The 18,057-nt window shown below is 35.7% G+C and overlaps 2 protein-coding genes and 1 long non-coding RNA gene across 5 annotated transcripts in view; 1 reads left to right on the top strand and 2 right to left on the bottom strand.

Annotated features, from left to right (window-relative positions):
* The window catches only part of LOC107218243 (probable chitinase 10), a 14,312-nt gene extending 10,473 nt beyond the window's left edge, over positions 1–3,839 (top strand). Inside the window, exons 12-17 of the mRNA XM_015656064.2 lie at positions 177–317; positions 415–562; positions 854–1,039; positions 1,113–1,235; positions 1,439–1,640; positions 1,915–3,839. Coding sequence (XP_015511550.1) covers positions 177–317; positions 415–562; positions 854–1,039; positions 1,113–1,235; positions 1,439–1,640; positions 1,915–2,126 — 1,012 coding nt within the window. The 3' untranslated portion in view covers positions 2,127–3,839. The remainder of the gene's footprint in view (positions 1–176; positions 318–414; positions 563–853; positions 1,040–1,112; positions 1,236–1,438; positions 1,641–1,914) is intronic.
* On the bottom strand, positions 1,111–2,002 carry LOC124293122. The gene is made up of 2 exons (XR_006903044.1): positions 1,873–2,002; positions 1,111–1,301 (listed from the first exon to the last, which is right to left on the bottom strand). It is a non-coding gene; the product is annotated as an uncharacterized LOC124293122 (long non-coding RNA).
* LOC107218242 (kinesin-like protein Klp98A) lies at positions 2,619–18,057 on the bottom strand. Of its 3 annotated transcripts, none has more exons than XM_015656062.2 (16): positions 17,589–18,057; positions 17,365–17,434; positions 14,460–14,570; positions 14,122–14,238; positions 13,529–13,774; positions 13,178–13,347; positions 12,521–12,929; positions 11,932–12,216; positions 11,202–11,612; positions 10,830–11,027; positions 8,748–8,867; positions 7,647–7,748; positions 6,584–6,721; positions 5,492–6,514; positions 4,964–5,236; positions 2,619–4,903 (listed from the first exon to the last, which is right to left on the bottom strand). In XM_015656062.2, the coding sequence occupies exons 1-16, from the start codon at positions 17,633–17,635 to the stop codon at positions 4,658–4,660; spliced, it is 3,966 nt and encodes a 1,321-aa protein (XP_015511548.2). In that variant the 5' UTR covers positions 17,636–18,057; the 3' UTR covers positions 2,619–4,657. The 3 variants fall into 3 exon arrangements, with proteins under 3 accessions (XP_015511548.2, XP_015511549.2, XP_046588662.1); XM_015656063.2 differs by having other exon boundaries at positions 4,964–5,233; positions 17,589–18,056; XM_046732706.1 differs by lacking the exon at positions 8,748–8,867.

Here is an 18,057-nt window from a genome sequence, read left to right as displayed (position 1 = left end):
GACATGTAAGATATATTTTACGAAAAATTCTGAGATCCATCTACACTTTATCAATAAATATTCAACTCATAGAAAGCATGCACTCTGAGAAAAGTGAAGGGATGTTCTATTCGCGCATACCTCTACGTGTAGTTTTTGTCAAGGACAAGCCAATGAGTGTAATTTGCACGTTTTAGTGGTGCCGATGACCGTTCTGCGTACGTGAATCTTCTGAAGGAGTTGAGGGTTGCATTCGAAGGAGAAGCCACGAGTTCGGGACAACCGAAATTATTACTGTCTGCAGCGGTGCCTGCTAGTTTCGAAGCTATTGCTGCCGGGTAATTACTAGATCTTTTAAGCAATGTGCTCTCAAGTAAAAGCTTCTCTTTTTGCACTGCTTTTAGCAACTGTTCTTCACGATTCGTTCGTTTTCAGGTACGATGTACCAGAGATATCGAAGTACTTGGACTTCATAAACGTGATGACATACGACTTCCATGGTCAGTGGGAAAGACAAGTTGGTCACAACAGCCCGCTGTATCCGCTGGAAAGCGCAACCAGTTATCAAAAGAAATTGACTGTGGTAAGATATTGTGATTTCAACCGTCATTAAACAACTTTAATTTCACTATTAATTATTATTAAGTGATCAGGAAATTATCTCTCAGTATCAAAGAAAGCATTGAGTCTCGTTGTCATTGTCCAACTAATTATTGCAGTCAATGATTACAAAATAATTTGCATCGTACGGTTTGTCGCGCGAACAGGGTTGACTTCATTCACACTGGTCAATTACAAATTTTAAATCTCATATCTTTTTTTCATTTTAATATCTGTATAATTCAATATTAACGTTATAATTACGTGTTTACAGGACTACAGTGCTCGTGAATGGGTGAAGCAAGGTGCGCCGAAAGAAAAATTGATGATAGGAATGCCGACCTACGGTCGATCCTTCAAATTGGTTGACAACGAGAAGTTTGACATCGGCGCACCAGCTTCAGAAGGTGGAACCGCTGGAAAATTCACGAACGAGTCTGGATTTTTATCGTATTACGAGGTAAGCTTTGAAACACCCAAATTTTTTCATACCTTTAACGGCAGTCCCATAATTATCGTACGTTCCTTTTTAGGTGTGCTCATTCCTCAATGAAGACAATACTACTTTAGTTTGGGATAGCGAACAGCAGGTGCCTTTCGCGTACAGAGACGATCAATGGGTTGGATTTGACGACGAGCGGAGTTTGATGAACAAGGTGAATTCAAAGTCATGAAAAATTATCTCATCACCTGCAGGCGACGCTGTGTTCATCACAATGTACCTTGTGGGATAATTGAAAATATTAAAGTACTTTCGTGTCCTTGTATAAATGACGCGATACATTTTCTGGGTTTCCACTTTCACAGAAGTCTTTAATTTCAATTTTTAATCACATTTTTCAAACGAAAATCATTCCAGATGAGTTGGCTAAAAGAAGAAGGCTTTGGTGGAATCATGATATGGTCTGTCGATATGGATGACTTCAAAGGAACATGTGGAACTGGCAAATACCCGCTGATCAAAGCGATGAAAAAAGAACTTTTGGATTACTCTGTTAAACTGGAATATGACGGTCCGTACGAAAGTTTTTCGAAGAGTGGAAAATACACAACCAAGGATCGTGAGTTTCCCATTCTCCCAATTCATTCTTGCTAATATTTCCCGTGCCAAATTAGTGATTGATTATAAAAGTACACTGGAAGTGATGTTATTGATACCATTCAGGGTAAACATCTTTTATAAGGTCCATGAAACTAGAAGGGATAGTTTCATCAGTTCGTACGACCATTTCCAATAAAAATTATACGATACAATCTATGAAAGTTATAATATGCGTAAGAATGGTTCGTTACCGATTTACGTAACTGAGCATCATGTGTAACCGCTTGTTACAGCAAATGAAGTGGTTTGCGACTCAGAGGACAACCACATCTCATACCACTCTGACAAAAATGATTGCACAAGGTACTACATGTGCGAAGGTGAACGAAAGCACCACATGCCATGTCCAGTAAATCTGGTCTTCAACCCTAACGAGAATGTGTGTGATTGGCCAGAGAACGTTGAAGGATGTCTACAGCATACACAAGCCCCACCTGCAGCTTAAAGCTCATTAATAATATTATACTATGTATAGATTAAACGGAAGACACCAAGTGGTAAATAAATTTCTATTTCTACATGACTTATTACCAATAGCCTGTATCGCAACTTTTTCCAGGCATATACAATTCACATACTCACTTACGCGCTATCGCAGGACGCATTTTTATTTAGGATACGGGACCATGAACCTCGAAGTAACAAAAGTTTCAATGTTGCAGAGAATTCTCAGAAAAAGCCTAGTGGCGGTCAGATTGAAATTCATTAATTAATCACTCCTACCGAACTCTTGATATCGAAAATCATTTAATTCGGCCTCTTTGAAGTCAGTACCGCTTCCTTGTGTTCAATTATAAATCACTATGAACACTGTATCGGTTCATCAATCATCCATTGCCTTGAGAGTCCCGCTCCACGTGCGACGGAGATAGTAAAGTCATCCTCGTCATCTAGACCATAAATTATTCTCCCGATTCGGCTTCTTTTTGCCAGTTTCTACACTTCCGGCTCAATTACTGCATCGGTTCATTGACGAGGAGACATCCTCTTAAATTGAAATTAAATATTTAAAACTCATTTCGATTTTGACTAATTATTACTCTATCATATTGTTGTCTCAAAATAATTGGCTTCGTAAAAAATTGGAACTGATTTGCTTAAATATATTAAAATAAAATACAAAATATTTACTGCATGCCTGAATAATTACATGTAAGATGTATAATACAAAATTTCAATAATGAGTTAAGAAATAAATAAAACGAGGATCAATTTGGTATCCGATGTATCTTACTTTTACAAAGCATAACTTCTTTTTATTATGTTTTTCTTCTGTCACAGTATATACCTAATATATATATATATATATATATATATATATATATACATATCCGCATTGGTATATATTGTCTTCCTTGCATTTTACACCGATAGTTTACTTTAAATGTATAGTAGATCGTTATTTAAGATTAAGTGTAGCATATTTTATTATTATAAGTCAACATTTGTAATAAAATAATATATATACATATATAATACTGAAAACAATTCATATTATTATACGATGACCATTTTTGTGGAATTAATTGTCGAGTAGAATGCTTTCTATCCCAAGCTATATTCCCGTCATTCGGTGTATTATTAAGAAATCACAATAACTTTTATTTCTATCTACGTCGGCGCTGGTTATTACAAGTGTAATGTTGATGCTACAATGCGCAACAGCTGAATTATGCACTTTTGATTGAAATTCTATGTTCGATATGTAAAATGAAACGTCTCCAGTGGGACATTGGTAATATGCAACGTAATATCACTCTTTATAAATTATTCAAAAAATTTAACATCCAATCCCACAGAGGCACTCATAAGTAAGCTACGATACTGTTGTTCTTATTATTATTATTATTATTATTATTATTATTATTATTATTATTATTATTTAGCGCTTCAATTATAGAGCCGTTTTCATTATTTCATAATTAATCACAATCATTATTATAATGATAAATCTGGTCAGAGCTGTTGGGGATATTCGTCAATTCATAGACATAGGATATGAGTTCCAGTCACGAGGTACAACAAAATTATCTAATTGAAAGGTAAAAGGAGGAAGGAAGCATCAAAAAATCATTATCACATTATAATGGATTTTTCCAGACCAAAATGACTGGTAATTTTGGTTCTCATACTTTTACACGCGTTTAGAAACTGAAAACAGTCGAGAAAAAAAAATTTGCCCGCCTATCGTGTAGGCATTATTTTTAATTTAACTCCACTGAAGACAAAAGTCTAACGATAAGTTTGCAGTGATAATGATATCATAAATTCAGGTACATGAAACAACCACACGCACAACCCGAAAAGTTATAAGTACAAGATGACGAATAAATTGAGGTCGTATTGAAATCAATTAAACATTTGCAAAGATTATTTTAGCACGAATAAAAATCAATTATGCAGAGCTTTGGTTAACAAATTTCAAAAGGCTGTTCTCGCAAGACAAAGTGCAGACATGGTCATGATTAAGACAGAATTACTCTCCCTGGGGAATGAAATTTTGTTTCGCCTGAATTCGCGTGGTGCAAAAAACAGTTATAAATTGGGACTGGCTCGTATTTATAAATTTAAGTATTGACATTTTTTGGCATTTGAAACTGGCCCATTTCGAATAATTATAACTTTGCTGGACACGTACCTTTTATTGTCAACTCGTTTAGATAGATTTATTCATTTTATGTAGAGGTGAGGCATAAACTAAACATCAATTCTATTCAACCTATTTCAATATTGTTAATAAATCAAAGAGGTTTCACCAAATGCGTTATGTTAAAATCCACAGTGGCGCCATTGATTAGTTATATAATATTAACAAATAACAAAAACAAAATTGTCGAACTAGAGCTTAAAAATTTCACTATGCAATTCACGTTCATCACCGTTGAATTCTCCGATGCAAGACATTAAGATATATATGTATAGGCTGTCAAATCTAAGTTGCCGAAAATTAATAATTCACAATTAAAGCAGAACTTACTAGCTGGTACCATATTTGCTGCTCTCGAAGGTTCCTCGTCGGAAAAACACGCTAAATTCTAGGAGAGACTGCTTGTCTATCTGACTCAGATCTGTATTGTATTTGTAGAGAGGCTGGCAAAGAGGTAATTCGGCACAAGCCTGTATCAAGCGGCGAAGATAGACCTCGAGTTGTTTTCGCCGTTGACGAGCAATTGCTTCAGATTTCTTGAAAAATTGACGTGGGGGGAACGGTATCGTTCCAATCTAGAAAAATTATGAGAATGTAACAATATGACACAGGGTTTTCAAAGCGAAATCCCTTACTTTAGCACCATATTTTTGGCGCATCATAATGTTGAGCTCCCTGAACCGCCTGTATCGTCTCAACAATGTCCAGCTGTCGTCCCTAGCTGCAACCCGCACCTCGTATTCGTAATGACTGGAAGCACCAGCACCACGTACAATGTATGACGGAACGCTCACGATCATGTTAATCACGTTCTCATTTTCGCTTTCACTGGCAATCAGCGATGGTAATGACCTCGTTATCGTCAACGAGTAAGGACTGCTTAAGTGATCCGAACGGTCTCGACTCTGCTGGAACATGTTTCGTTTTTATCAGAATTGAAGGCAGAATAATGGATAACAATTTAAGATTAGTTGAAAACTGAATTGAATTTGAATCCAACCAATGCTAAACGTTTTATGTTCTAAATAATAGCGAGAGCTTTTACACTAATAGAATAATCAAAATAATATCAGTCTTCTCCTGCTTTGTGGGATTCACCGTTAAATCTGAACATGATCCAGCATACAAAGTTATATGGATATTGCATTCTTCAATTTATTTACCGTGAGATATACAGAGGTGTAAGTCTGGCTTGGAGAATTTCGCATGAGTGTTGGCTGCTGGGATATTTCCGAAACAGAACTTTGCTGTGATTGGAAGTCGTTAAAATTTGAGAAAGAATTTTTGTCTGTGAGGTTCGAATTCTGACCAAAGTTATCCTGCGAATCGACGACTCGCATATAAGGATCCTGATCGATAGCAGGGATTCTCTTTTCAGTTCTACCTGCGTCGTGATTTGACGGCTTCCTTTCAATCAACAAAGCTTCCAGCTCGATTTGCTGCTTCTGTAAGTCCTGTAAAACGCCGATCTGACGATTAAGATCCTCTTTGCACGGAGCATTAATTTCCAACAATCTCATAATAATCATTTTTTGACGAGCGATCCTCTGCTGCAGTCTCCTCAGCGTTTGATGCTGCGGAGATTCATGGTTTGTGAGACTCTCAGTCGAGACGCTTTCACTCAGTAAATTGTTATCTTTCTTATCGTTGCACTCAGAAGTATCCTGCACTTTTTCATCCAGTAAGTGTTCGTCTTCTTTCATTGATTTCTTCACATCTTCTTGCACAACTTTTTCACTGTGTTCAATATCTGGGCTTGGGTCAGGCCCAGTGCTTGTACCTGGACCACAGTCTTCTTTGGCAGTAACATACTCAGATTTTGTCTTATTCTCAGCTTCTTCGTTTTGTTCTTCATCCTCCCTAAAGCCTTTCAGAAACTCTGGAGAGTCTGCTGCCGCTGTGTGAAACGTGTCCGTCGTTTCTACGGAAAGCGGCGGGTCGTAATTGTACAGCAGGTTTACCGCTGACGCTATCTTCAATTTCCGGTTGCACTCGTCTTGCAAGGACTTCAAATCGGACTGGGACGTCGCGTCCTCACCGTTCAATGAATCATTGCAAGAAGAAGATGGACCGACCCGTTTCAAATCCAACGAAAGACTCTGTTTCCTATTCATAATTTCTTGTAATTGCTCTTGAGTCCGTTTTGCCAGTAACAGTTTCTTCTCGCTGACTTCACCACGTTCCAGCTAAAATCGATCATGATGAACATTACGAGCATATTGTAGGTTCTAGCATACCGGATAGGTCACACTTACATCCAGGTTCAAAATCTTTTGATGCTCGTCTGCCACATCAAACAACTCAACGTCAATTGAATCGACCTTTCTTCTGTGCTCGTTCAGAGACTTCACTTTGTCTTGTAGCTCGTTTTCTAAGGCGGTTAATTCTTTTCTCTGCAAAAGTAAAGTATACTTGTTTCTTAGAGTCTCATTACAATTGGACGTCATTCATTTTTATAACGACGGTTGTCAACAAAATATCATTATTTTTAGTTTGAGCATTCTGAAAGTATATTTGAATAATTTTTGTGATTATTTCAATACATAAAACAATCATTTCTGAGTTACCAAATGATAACAGAATAGTGGTTGAAAAAATCATGGTACTTGAAAGATTTTTAACTTTCCGTGTCGTTGTATCAGAGAAAATAGGTAGTTATTGTAATCACACCGAAAATAAAAAGTTGAGCTTTCACTGGATCTCAGCGTTTCAAGGTCTATAGCATCAAGTGTCATTATTTTCGTGCGTGCGTATGTGCGTGTACACTGTACATGCCATCAATTTTGTTATCCGACGATATTTCGGAAACTATTTGCCGAATTTGAATGTTTATGATCTCAATCGACGCGAGTTTCCAAACTTGGAACTGGTTAGTTTTAGCTTTAATCGGTTTAGTACTTTTCGAATTATTTGAATTACCAAATTATAAAAAATAAAATAAAAATGATATCTTGAGAATGAATGAATAGATTAAAATGAAAACAGATACCACAAGGTTTGTTGGGGTCGCCGATCACGAATATAAAGCTAGATTTCAAAATTTAAATTAGGCGCATTCAATATGCCGAAAAAAACTAAAAACATTTGGATTTTGATGTAAATTATTACTTGAAGGTTTTCTGAGTTGCTGATCACGAATTTGACATTGGCCTTTCAAAGTTCGAATGAGATAATTACATTATTACTATCATTGTTGTTATTATCGTTGTTTTTATTATCATTATTACTTCAGCTCGAAACTTGTTTGAAGACGGGAAGTTCATAAGCTAGCACATCGTCAGCCCAAAGCGCTTGGTAATGATGAATTCTTGGACTTACGTGATTATTGACTAGCTCTCGCACAGCATGGGCAGAATCGGCATCATTAAGACTAGACCAAGATTCAGGCGTACTAATATCACTGCTGACCCCATCACCTGTCTGCAAATTATTATACAATACATTACAGACGCTAATGATGGATCACTCGTTTACTTTAATACTGAGGAGTCATATTGAAAGGGACAGGAACTGAATCAAATTCCGTATTCGAAACCAGACAATACCAATAAGGTTTCTCGTTAATCGTGAATTCAGTACTCAATAAACCAGTTCTATCGTTGATGTGCATTTTGCATGTGTTATTTTTGTGAATATCTAAGGCTGGGTAATTTCGAAGTAGCTATCAACACTCAAAATTCTAATCAATAGCTATAAAATAATCGATCACAGATGGCGAATTGCTTACCCGTAGAGTCTGTGGGTAGATACTTGCACTGTTCAGTTAAAAGAATGAAAAAAGTGTACTTTGCGCCATATCCTAAAGTGTGAAGGTCAATTTTTTGTTATCAAAATATATTAAAATGCAAAGACTAGACCGTATGAATAAAATCATATTCATATGAAAAAATCATATTCACAACTATCATAGAAAAGGTTTTGAAAACGGGAAAGTACTCTTGCCACGGTTAATTAATAATAATTAATAATAATTAATAATAATTACTGCCTAAACCCACCATACCTGATAGGGTATGTCCCCAGAAGCCACTTTCCGGCTTGTAAGGAACAAGGGAAAGGATGGATCAGTAACCATCATTATGCGGCTGCAGCCGGCTTACGATGTTCAATAGAATTATTTCGGTAGTTTAATGATTTTAATTAGTTATGCAGATGTTCGAATTGCGAACTTATACATAAGCATAATTATTGACGAATAAAATCCAAGGGAAAAACATTTACGTTTCGGGTTCATTTTCACAAGTATGGGGCACAATTTTGCAGTCCGAAAAATCTTAAAAATTATCGAAATGCAATTATACGTAACAATGAATAAAGTTACAGATAAACTAATGAGTGAAATTCTCTATCATAATACATTCAAAAAGAAGCAATACAAGAAAAAATAGGTATTATAAATTAAAAAAAATTTACGCTTACCTTTTTTTGCTGTCTATCGTTTGATACGCGATTTTGCGTGTGCATGAACTCGTCGAATTGGCGCTGTTTAGACTGAAGAATCGTTCGCAGAGAGCTGACTTCCCTACAAACACTTTCTACCTAGCCACACACATACACATCACTCCGTTAACAAAAAATTAATTGAAATAAAATATTATGAATGCAGAGTTTGAAATGTAAAAAATGAAAATCATATTATCATTTTTATCGCTTATATAATAGAACTAAATGCTTGTCGCACTGTACTTTATAACCAAATTATATAATTAAGGCATGTGTTCTTTGAGGGCAGGCAAATCCAAATTTCATATCTTCAGCTAGCACGTGGATTCCGAGTTTGTCAGGTTTCCCTAATCATCATCAAGCCAGATATGCTCAACCTTTAGCTTTTACATTTTGGAAAAATGACTTGAACCATCTTTAGATGAGATTTTACCATGTAACTATTAATTTGTTTCAAAATAAGTGTTTGCAGTCTGGAACTGGAATTTGAGATTTTTTTAACTCTAGAATATTTGTTGTTTGTAAAAGAATTTGTATTCTATTTACCTACAGTTTTAAAGCATACCACGAGTACAATTCAACACAAAAATATTTAATGCATAAAGTATGAAGATCGTCGTGCAATATTTTTAGTCTGATATTGTGTGAAAATTAATAAAATAATTCAACGAAAGTGAATTAACGATTCATTATTCACGCAATTAATACGCATACACACAAACATCAAATTTCCAAAGTTCGAATTACTAAATAGAATAAGACATTCAACTCTTACAGATTTGATTACGATAATTACTGCAGATTTCAATTTTTTAATTGCAGTGGGAGCCGGAACGAATCGAACTTACAGCAAAAACAATTTTTTATAAATTTTCTACCTTTTATTTCATTAACGTATCTTGGTTTGATAAACTCATAGTTCGAGCCTTTGCAATTTTCGTTACGCCTCCCTCAATTCAGACAAAGTAACGCTGTAGAGATAAAGTATACATTACCTGCATTTTAGTCGAAGTGTTAAAAACTTTCCCAAAAACCAGGCTTGTTAATTATGGTGTAATTTATAATCAATCGAAACAGTTAAATGTTGACTCACAAAGATATTGGATAAATGAAAAAGACTTTAATAACCAAGTGGGTTTGTTAATAAGAACGTTATAGCGAACAATTCATGAATATTAATTCAGTTAGCAGAAAGGTATTGCAAATTTTTGTTTTGTATCTTTTGTTTTTGTGTTACATAGTTTACAGAAGATGGAATGCCAATTTTTGAGAAAGATTTATTAAACAATAGTAAAACAACAACAGTTTTCTTGCATAACAAACCCATATAGATATCCTATATATGTATACTATTCTATTACTTTTATACATATAAATATAGTGACTACATATCGAAAAATTTTTACATAGTTAAAACTTTTGTATAGAATAACAATCCTGGAATTGCTACATCACCGTTCTCCTCTCCAGCAACGTAACTGCTAATACTTTACGTTTCTTTTTTTTTTTACTTATCTTCCAAAATTTTATGTACAAAGAGGCACGAGCATACAGCTAACTGTCCAACAGTGCTGTTTTAAATAAATGCCTGAATTGAATAATAATCTGAAATGCATTTAATTACACGCCGGATTTTCAGGTCGATTCTACATTATCATCATAAGCCCTAAGATTGTTTAAACTTTTTTAACCTTGTGAAATATAAATATAAAAATAAACCTGCCCATTACCTACCATTTGTGCGCGTTAATTTGCATTTTCATTCACATTACATGATTTCAAGTTAGACCGTTGAACTTTTTTAGTCAATGATTAAAACTTCTGTACTACAGCATCTTGCTTTGTAAGAAAAAATTAATTTACTGCACCACTTTCCGGTTTAAATATACTAAGTTCAATTCATACAAAACAAGGCATTAACGACAGTCACATATCCAATGGACAAACATGTGAATAAATAATAATATTTCCAGACAAACAAATAAGAAAACAAACAGCAATGAATATAAAATAGAACTGATTTTTTGCAGATATTATATCTGTGTTAGGATCACTTACTTGAGTCATTTCATCTCGTCGTTCCTGTTCCAGCGCATTCCGCCTAGACCTTAAATCTTGCTGTCGTGCTTCAAGCTGCGCAAGAGCTTCAGCCCATTCTCTCCACTGCGCACCCCATTCTCTCTCCAGCTCTCGCTGTGCTCCTTCTAAAGCTTCTCTTCGAGCTGCCCATCTCTCTTCTCTTTCTTCTTGCTCTCGCTGATGAAGAAACAAGATGTTATGGAGTCAAACAAACGTGAGACCAAAAAAATGCCAAAAAATGGAATAAGCAACCCTTCGATCGTCAACTTTGAAGAAATGAACTTAATACGCAAATCTTTTAATGTAAAAACATTGTAATCAGTGATTGAATACATGAGATTAAGTTTCTACCTTGAAGTCTTCCTTTTCTTTGAGAAGAAGAGCCTTCTGATGCTCCAGTTCTTCTATAGCCCTAAGGTCTTCGCTCGAATTAAGGAGATTGTCATTCGAAGACGAAGTGTGGAGGTCAGAAACGCTCCAACTGAGAAGAGACAGTCTGGAAAGATTGACTACCGATTGTAAATTGCCATTTCCAATTCCACCTTCTTTTCTAAGCTTTGCAGCCTCTGCTGGATCGTTATAACGGAACATGTTATTTCGTCCGAGCAGTATTATGCACCCCTGCGATAACCTCGTTGCTTTGTCAACCTGTGCTGTATTTATCCAACAATGGGCTGAGAGCGGATGAAGTGTCGCAATTCCCTCATTCAATTCCACCACACAGTGTTCAGGTTCAACATCAATGCCTGATAAGACTATATCCTATCAACCATACAACAATATTTTGGTCAAGCCATGTCAAAAATTTTATGGGATAAGATAATACTAGACCAAACTAGATGGGGCTATATTTTAATAAGTAGGGAAACATTTTATTCCATATAAAATCAGCCAGATCAGGGTTCTCTAAGCCTTTTTGCAACTCAAAAGTACCTTATTCTTTCAATCATTTTCATCAACACATTCATATAACTTTTTTTTCCAAAAATACTTATGTATTCCAGTTGCTGTAAACAAAACGTAGACTTTTTTTATTTGTCTTTTTTCCCACTCTGATCGGAAGCAATTCAATTCACTCTACCTGAGGCGTCGTGGCATCCTCGGTGCCGATCAAGGTTTTTCCTTCTTTTAAGTGATAGAGAGTGACTCCAGTGCTCAGTAAATCATCGTCTATCCCGACGAGATGTGGCATTTCAGAATCGAGAACAACGCCAACTCCACTTTTGCGAAGACCCAAAGCTCGCTGTTCCTGCAGGATCAATTGAGTTTCTCGCCATTTTTCAGCCCATTCTTCAGTTAGCACCTTTTCTTGTTCTTGTTTTTCATGAATTTGCGCAAGTAACACTTGCGGTGGTCTTTCCACGCTCTGCTGACAAAAACATTCAATTATTGAGAGGGTCGTTAAAAAATGACGAATTTAGGATATTCTGAATTATCATGTGCGAATTTAATTATTGCTTTTATGTTTCTGCATAAAATCCTATGAATGGTTTACATGAAAAGAGGATAATATATGCTAATATGCAAAGAGTTTTGTATAAACAGGTTTGAAATAATATTTGAGAAATGTTAGTTTGTTTTGTCTTGACTTTAAAATATTCCTTTTCATATTTCTCATTAAAGAATACAAAAATTAATGCATTAATTGAGTAAGAATTAATAATTCTCACCGCATCTTTGTCAATAAGAGATTTGAGCTTCTGTATTTCCTCCCTGAGTTCCCTGATCAGTTTGACATTGGCATCTTCATTAATTGTAGGTTTGTTGATGATATTCTTTGCTCGGTTTGCATATCGAAGAGTACTAAGCGTCTCGCCGTAGTTACAATCCGCTGGACTGACAGCAGCGATCATGATTGTCTTAGAATTACCGCCCAAAGAGTCCTTCAGTAACCAAGTTAACACACTGTCTCGATACGGAATGAAGATGTTGCGCTTAGAATTAGAGTCACTCGAACACGAGCTCGAACTGACTTCGGCTAAGGCCGATATCACTGAGCCCAGTGTTACCAAGGATTTGTTTATGTGAGCACCTTCTTTCAGACGCTGACCCGTTGCTCCCGTAGCATCCGCCCTCTCGCTAATCATTTGAATAGACAACATTTTGAGTTGGTTTTTTAAATATGTTATAAGGGAATGTAATGGATAAGTTTTACGCTTATTTTGTGCTGTTATTTGTACAAGAGGAAAACTTTTTTACAATAATTATCGATCGTAAGCAAGTATAATATTAGTAACACATTTAGATCACCTACAATTTTTTTGTGCGCAACGGGTTATGTGTAGAGATACATATCAATGCTGTGAAAGTGTAGGAAAATATATTACCTTCCAGCCAAGTCTACCAGATGCACTTTTGAAACTGTTTCTGATGGCATATTGCCGGAGAAACCAGCCTGAACAAATGTTATAGTAAATATTGCGTGACTCCGACTACTGACATCGTTCATATTTGTGCTTGCTGTGGTTCTGTGTGTATTTCCTCTGACCATACACTCCTGAAAAATATACATCATAAATCATGTAAATATAAATTTTATTCTTCACAAATTTACTGCGCGCAATATATTTGCTATTGCATAATTGGGGGAATTACAATGATATTTTAGTAAATCAATTAACAATATTTTAGTGAGCAATCGGTCGCTTTCTAATAAACAATAAAGTTCGATTAATTACCTGAATATCAGAGTAGTCGTACACCAGATGATTGGACAGGTCTTGTACGTAAGGCCCGCGTTTTGGGTGTTCTCGCACCCTTAAAGAATGCGACTGAGATTGTTCGGGCCTCAACAAGTCTCTTACTCTCTCATTATGAATTTCCAAAAAAGATACCTCTGTTCTGTACGAAGCACCACTTTCTTTCCCCGCCGCCATTCGTGCGAACAAAGTCTTACAGATCCGAGGTATAAGGCCTTGAGATTCCTGTGCAAAATAATTGAAAAACCAAGTTATCAGAATTTCTGCTGAGGAAAAAATATACGTATTTTTCTGTTTTCTTCTCTTTCTAATATTTTAAGCCTCCACGAAAAAATGAAAACTTTCAAACCCAAAAATATATAGTCAATTTTTGGATCGCTCATTGGGATTTTAATTACTTCAACAACACTTCAAGAACTGTGCACCCAAGATAAATTTCTTACAAAGAAATAATATCGCGATTGCCAAAAATTGATGGATTCGATTCAACCAGGGAGGATGAATTTAGGTTGCATACAATTTCCAGTGGAATTAGATTTATGTGAATATAAAATATGAATTGGTGCATTTACCGGAGTACCCATCATTGTAAATGTTTTTCCAGATCCCGTTTGACCATAGGCGAAAACACAGGCATTGTAGCCTGAGAAGGCACTTTCTATCACGTCGGTACCCAGATCATAGAAAACCTGAAATTATTTGCATGAAATATACATGATTAAGTTATGTTTGGTAATCAATTTGGCAGGTTCACTTCTCCTTCGTTAATCAATTCACCAGTCTTCAGTCACACATTACTGAACAAGTAACTGACATGTCTGGCATTATAGCAATATCGTTTTATCAACTTTTTAAAATAAACAGGCAAGCTACAACGTCATAGTTTTTTTTTGTCACAGATGCCTCATACCTCTTCCTGTGAAGCGTAGTTTTCATCCTCGCTGTCATACGACCAGTAGGAATGATCAAATGTAAAGTCCTTGTATTTTTCTCCATCTATGTCTCTGCCAGTGCCTGGAGGCTAGAGAAATTATTCACCATATAAGCCGCTGAATAATTATTAATAACATCAATGGATAATACTAATAACAAAGCATATCACAGAACGTTTCGTAAAAGAAAATGGCACTAAAAAAAATTGCTAAACTTAAAACCAAAACGGATTTATGTACTAAACTTAATTAACGAAAGTACAAGTGCTATAGCTTCGAAACCATGTAAATAGAACAAAGTATTTTTAATTTTGCATCAGTTGAATTCGATACATGATTTTCGTATTTGGAATGAGTCAGGTGATCAATTCATGTGCGCGACGAATGATATTATTGTTATTATTATTATATTTATTATTGTTGTTATTATTATTATTGTCATTATTTATTTTTAAATCTTAACTTGGCAACATAGCGATTTTCGTATTTAATATATGACACGCGATCGTACATGGATTGGCGTGGTACGTTATTAATCTCGTACTTGTTTCTTATCGCGATTAGATTCATTAGGTATTAAATTAATTATACATTCAAATATTCCGATCGCTTTGTCGAATTTATATAATTAACGACACTTTGTTTTAGCATCCAATCAGGAATACAAAACGGAGAGAATTTGTAATAATATAATAACTCACTCTATGTACACGTGATTAGACGAGAAATCGTCAAAACTAGAAAAGCAACACGATAACTAAGTATTACGAAAGAATGGAGATGAATCAATTCTCAAGTAAATTTAAATTCGACGCTGGATTAGGATGAAAAAAAAGAACAACACAGAATGTAGCTTGTCATATCTAAAGAAAACTGACAAAAAATTAATAAAATAAAATTGGCCTAATTCCAAAAGTTTATATATATATATACACAACTTCTGAAAGGTGGTGAAAATGTGCAAGCATATGAAAAATTTGCTGTTTCGAAAGGAGACACATTCGGTGATTTCCGACAGAATGCTCACCTAGATTTTTCATTTGAATGACATTCGCTACGGTTTATCGTAGTCCGTTGCATTATTGCAGGAATACGCGATATCAGAGTGACTAATTCGCGGGATCTTTAACTTCCATGTCATTATTATCGTCACTTTCATCGCCCGAATAAACGCGCTAACAGATTTTACCGCACGGGTCAAAGTGATTTGCGTCAAGAGTATAATCATAGCACACGAAGTTCGACTGGATAACCGCGAATGAATTAAAATAGCAAACTTCGCAAGCATTATCAAATGACAATCGTCTTATCACCGCGAAATGTTGCGTCTTTAATACTAGGATCTGAATTTTCGTCCGTATCGTGGATAATTTATGAAGTCATTGTAAAAAATTGCACATGCAACACACCAGCTGCTGCGTTAATGCAGCGCGGTATTCGCTGCTCTCCCCGGGTGGCTGTGTGTTGTGCATTTACATGAACTCAATCATTTTACCTTTATTACAACGACTTTCTCTTTAAACGGAGCTGATCTTTCCGATGGTATGCAAGATCGTCATTTTTCTATCGTTTTTTGTTTTCAAGATTGTGTTGTGTAACTGTAGTATAGCTATACAGTACACAACAAACTATACGGTTATTATATAGAGAAAATCCATTGCAAGTTAGACTTAGTCCATCGATAACACAACTCTACATAAAAATTTTTTGTCCGTTTCCTAAAATTTATTTTATGATTTTTCTTTTCATTATGCTCCAAAATAAAGGAAAAGTACCCATATTCCATATAAAGTTTGCTTTTGTAGTAGTTTTGATAATAATACATTCTTTTAAGTTATCGTAGAAATATTAAATAGTTCTGGTACATTTAAAAATATCGCCAAAAAAAAAAAAGGTTGGAATAAAGCAGTAGTCTCTGGATTTTTAGGATTTTTTAACATGAAAATTACCAAGATCTAGTTGAAAGTATGTTAAAAAAAACTTTATAACCATGGGTTGCAGAATGTCTCTAAAAGTACATATGCTGCATGCTCATTTAGATAAATTTGACAATAACATGGAGGCGTGCTCAGAAGTACAAGGAGAACGTTTTCATCAAGATATTATGAACTTCGAACAACGTTATCAGGACCAATACAACGAAAATATGATGTGTGACTACATTTGGTGTTTAGTGAAAACAGTACTTATGAACATGAAAGAAAAAGTAATAGGGTTCACTTTCACACTTTTTTCCACTATTTTGTAATTTGATATGATAGTAAAAGTTGATAAAAATTACATATAAATATGTTTGTTTCGAGTTATCAATAAATAAAAATTTTAACTATGGATTTTCTAAAATACACTTCAACCGTTCTCCTGGATAGAAAAGCGAACTTTTTCAGGGCATATATATTTTTTTATCCAACTATCGATAAATCTATCGAAATTTCATACCCTCTTATAAAAGTCAAAATTCGTGTTGACCTGTGTAATAGTTATACAGCCGATAGACCGACTTGGTCCATTTTCCGTGCGCGTGCATAAGTATTAATTTGTATATTAAAATAATCTTTATCGGTCGTCGCGCAATGATTATGCAATTCATTTTCGCGCACGATATATGTATGTGAGGCATAGCCTGCGGCGTGTAAATGTGAAGGGAATAGTTGAAACGAATGAAAATAAAAAAATATAAATAGGATCAAGACGGAGTAGAAAAACTATAATTGTCGTACATGCGACGCAACAGTGCATAAATGACTTGTACTTATAACCAACGTCGATTGTTTAGATCATGTGGTTCGGCATACAGATATATGTATACTACATTCGCTACCGCAATGTCGAAACGATTTTTAACTGACGAATACGAGTACATATGTATTTGTATTTGTTTACCTTGGTATTAAATATCCTCGTTCGTTTTCCATCCATTTGGATAATCAACTTGGCATTCATCGCCAATTCTCTAGAATAGCAAAACAAACGAAAGTCGGATTAATTTGGATAATGTGAAGCTTGATAAATAGGGCACTGTGTAGATGTGGACCTATAGCAAGTTGTACCGTAGTATGATAAAATTTTCGATAACACATATTAAATGAATCAGCTGTGAAAATCACCTCTTGTTAAAAGGCCGAACCCTGACAGCCACGCGCACCGATGCCATGTCAAAAGCTGTATGTCGTCGTCTACGGTTCGGGTTAAGGTTTACTATTTAAAATGAACATCGACCTGCGATGCAGATCCGTAATTATACTCTATACACTATGACGCGATACGGCCACTCGATCCTTTACTCTCGTCTGTTAATCGCTGCGGACTCCGGCTGACGCTGTTACTGCACCGCGCCTCAGCCATTGTCCAAGATTGTTCGTCGTCGTTCTTTCGGACACGGCGACAGTGCCGATGAGAATTGGACGATGAAAAAGTAAAAAAAGCAGGACAACAAATGAAGCAAAACAAAACGCAAGCGGACACCGCGCATGCGCCGAAACCTCCGCCTGTCAAATCCGACTGTTCCGCACTCCGGCAGCCAGCACTTGTCGCGGAAACACGCGAGTGGCGAACAGAGCGAACTGGAGTGAACAG

This window comes from Neodiprion lecontei, chromosome 2 (genome assembly GCF_021901455.1).
Source record: "Neodiprion lecontei isolate iyNeoLeco1 chromosome 2, iyNeoLeco1.1, whole genome shotgun sequence".
Classification (NCBI taxonomy): Eukaryota; Metazoa; Arthropoda; class Insecta; order Hymenoptera; family Diprionidae; genus Neodiprion; species Neodiprion lecontei.
Note: the sequence above shows the minus strand (reverse complement) of the source record. Positions and strands in the feature narration are given on the sequence as shown.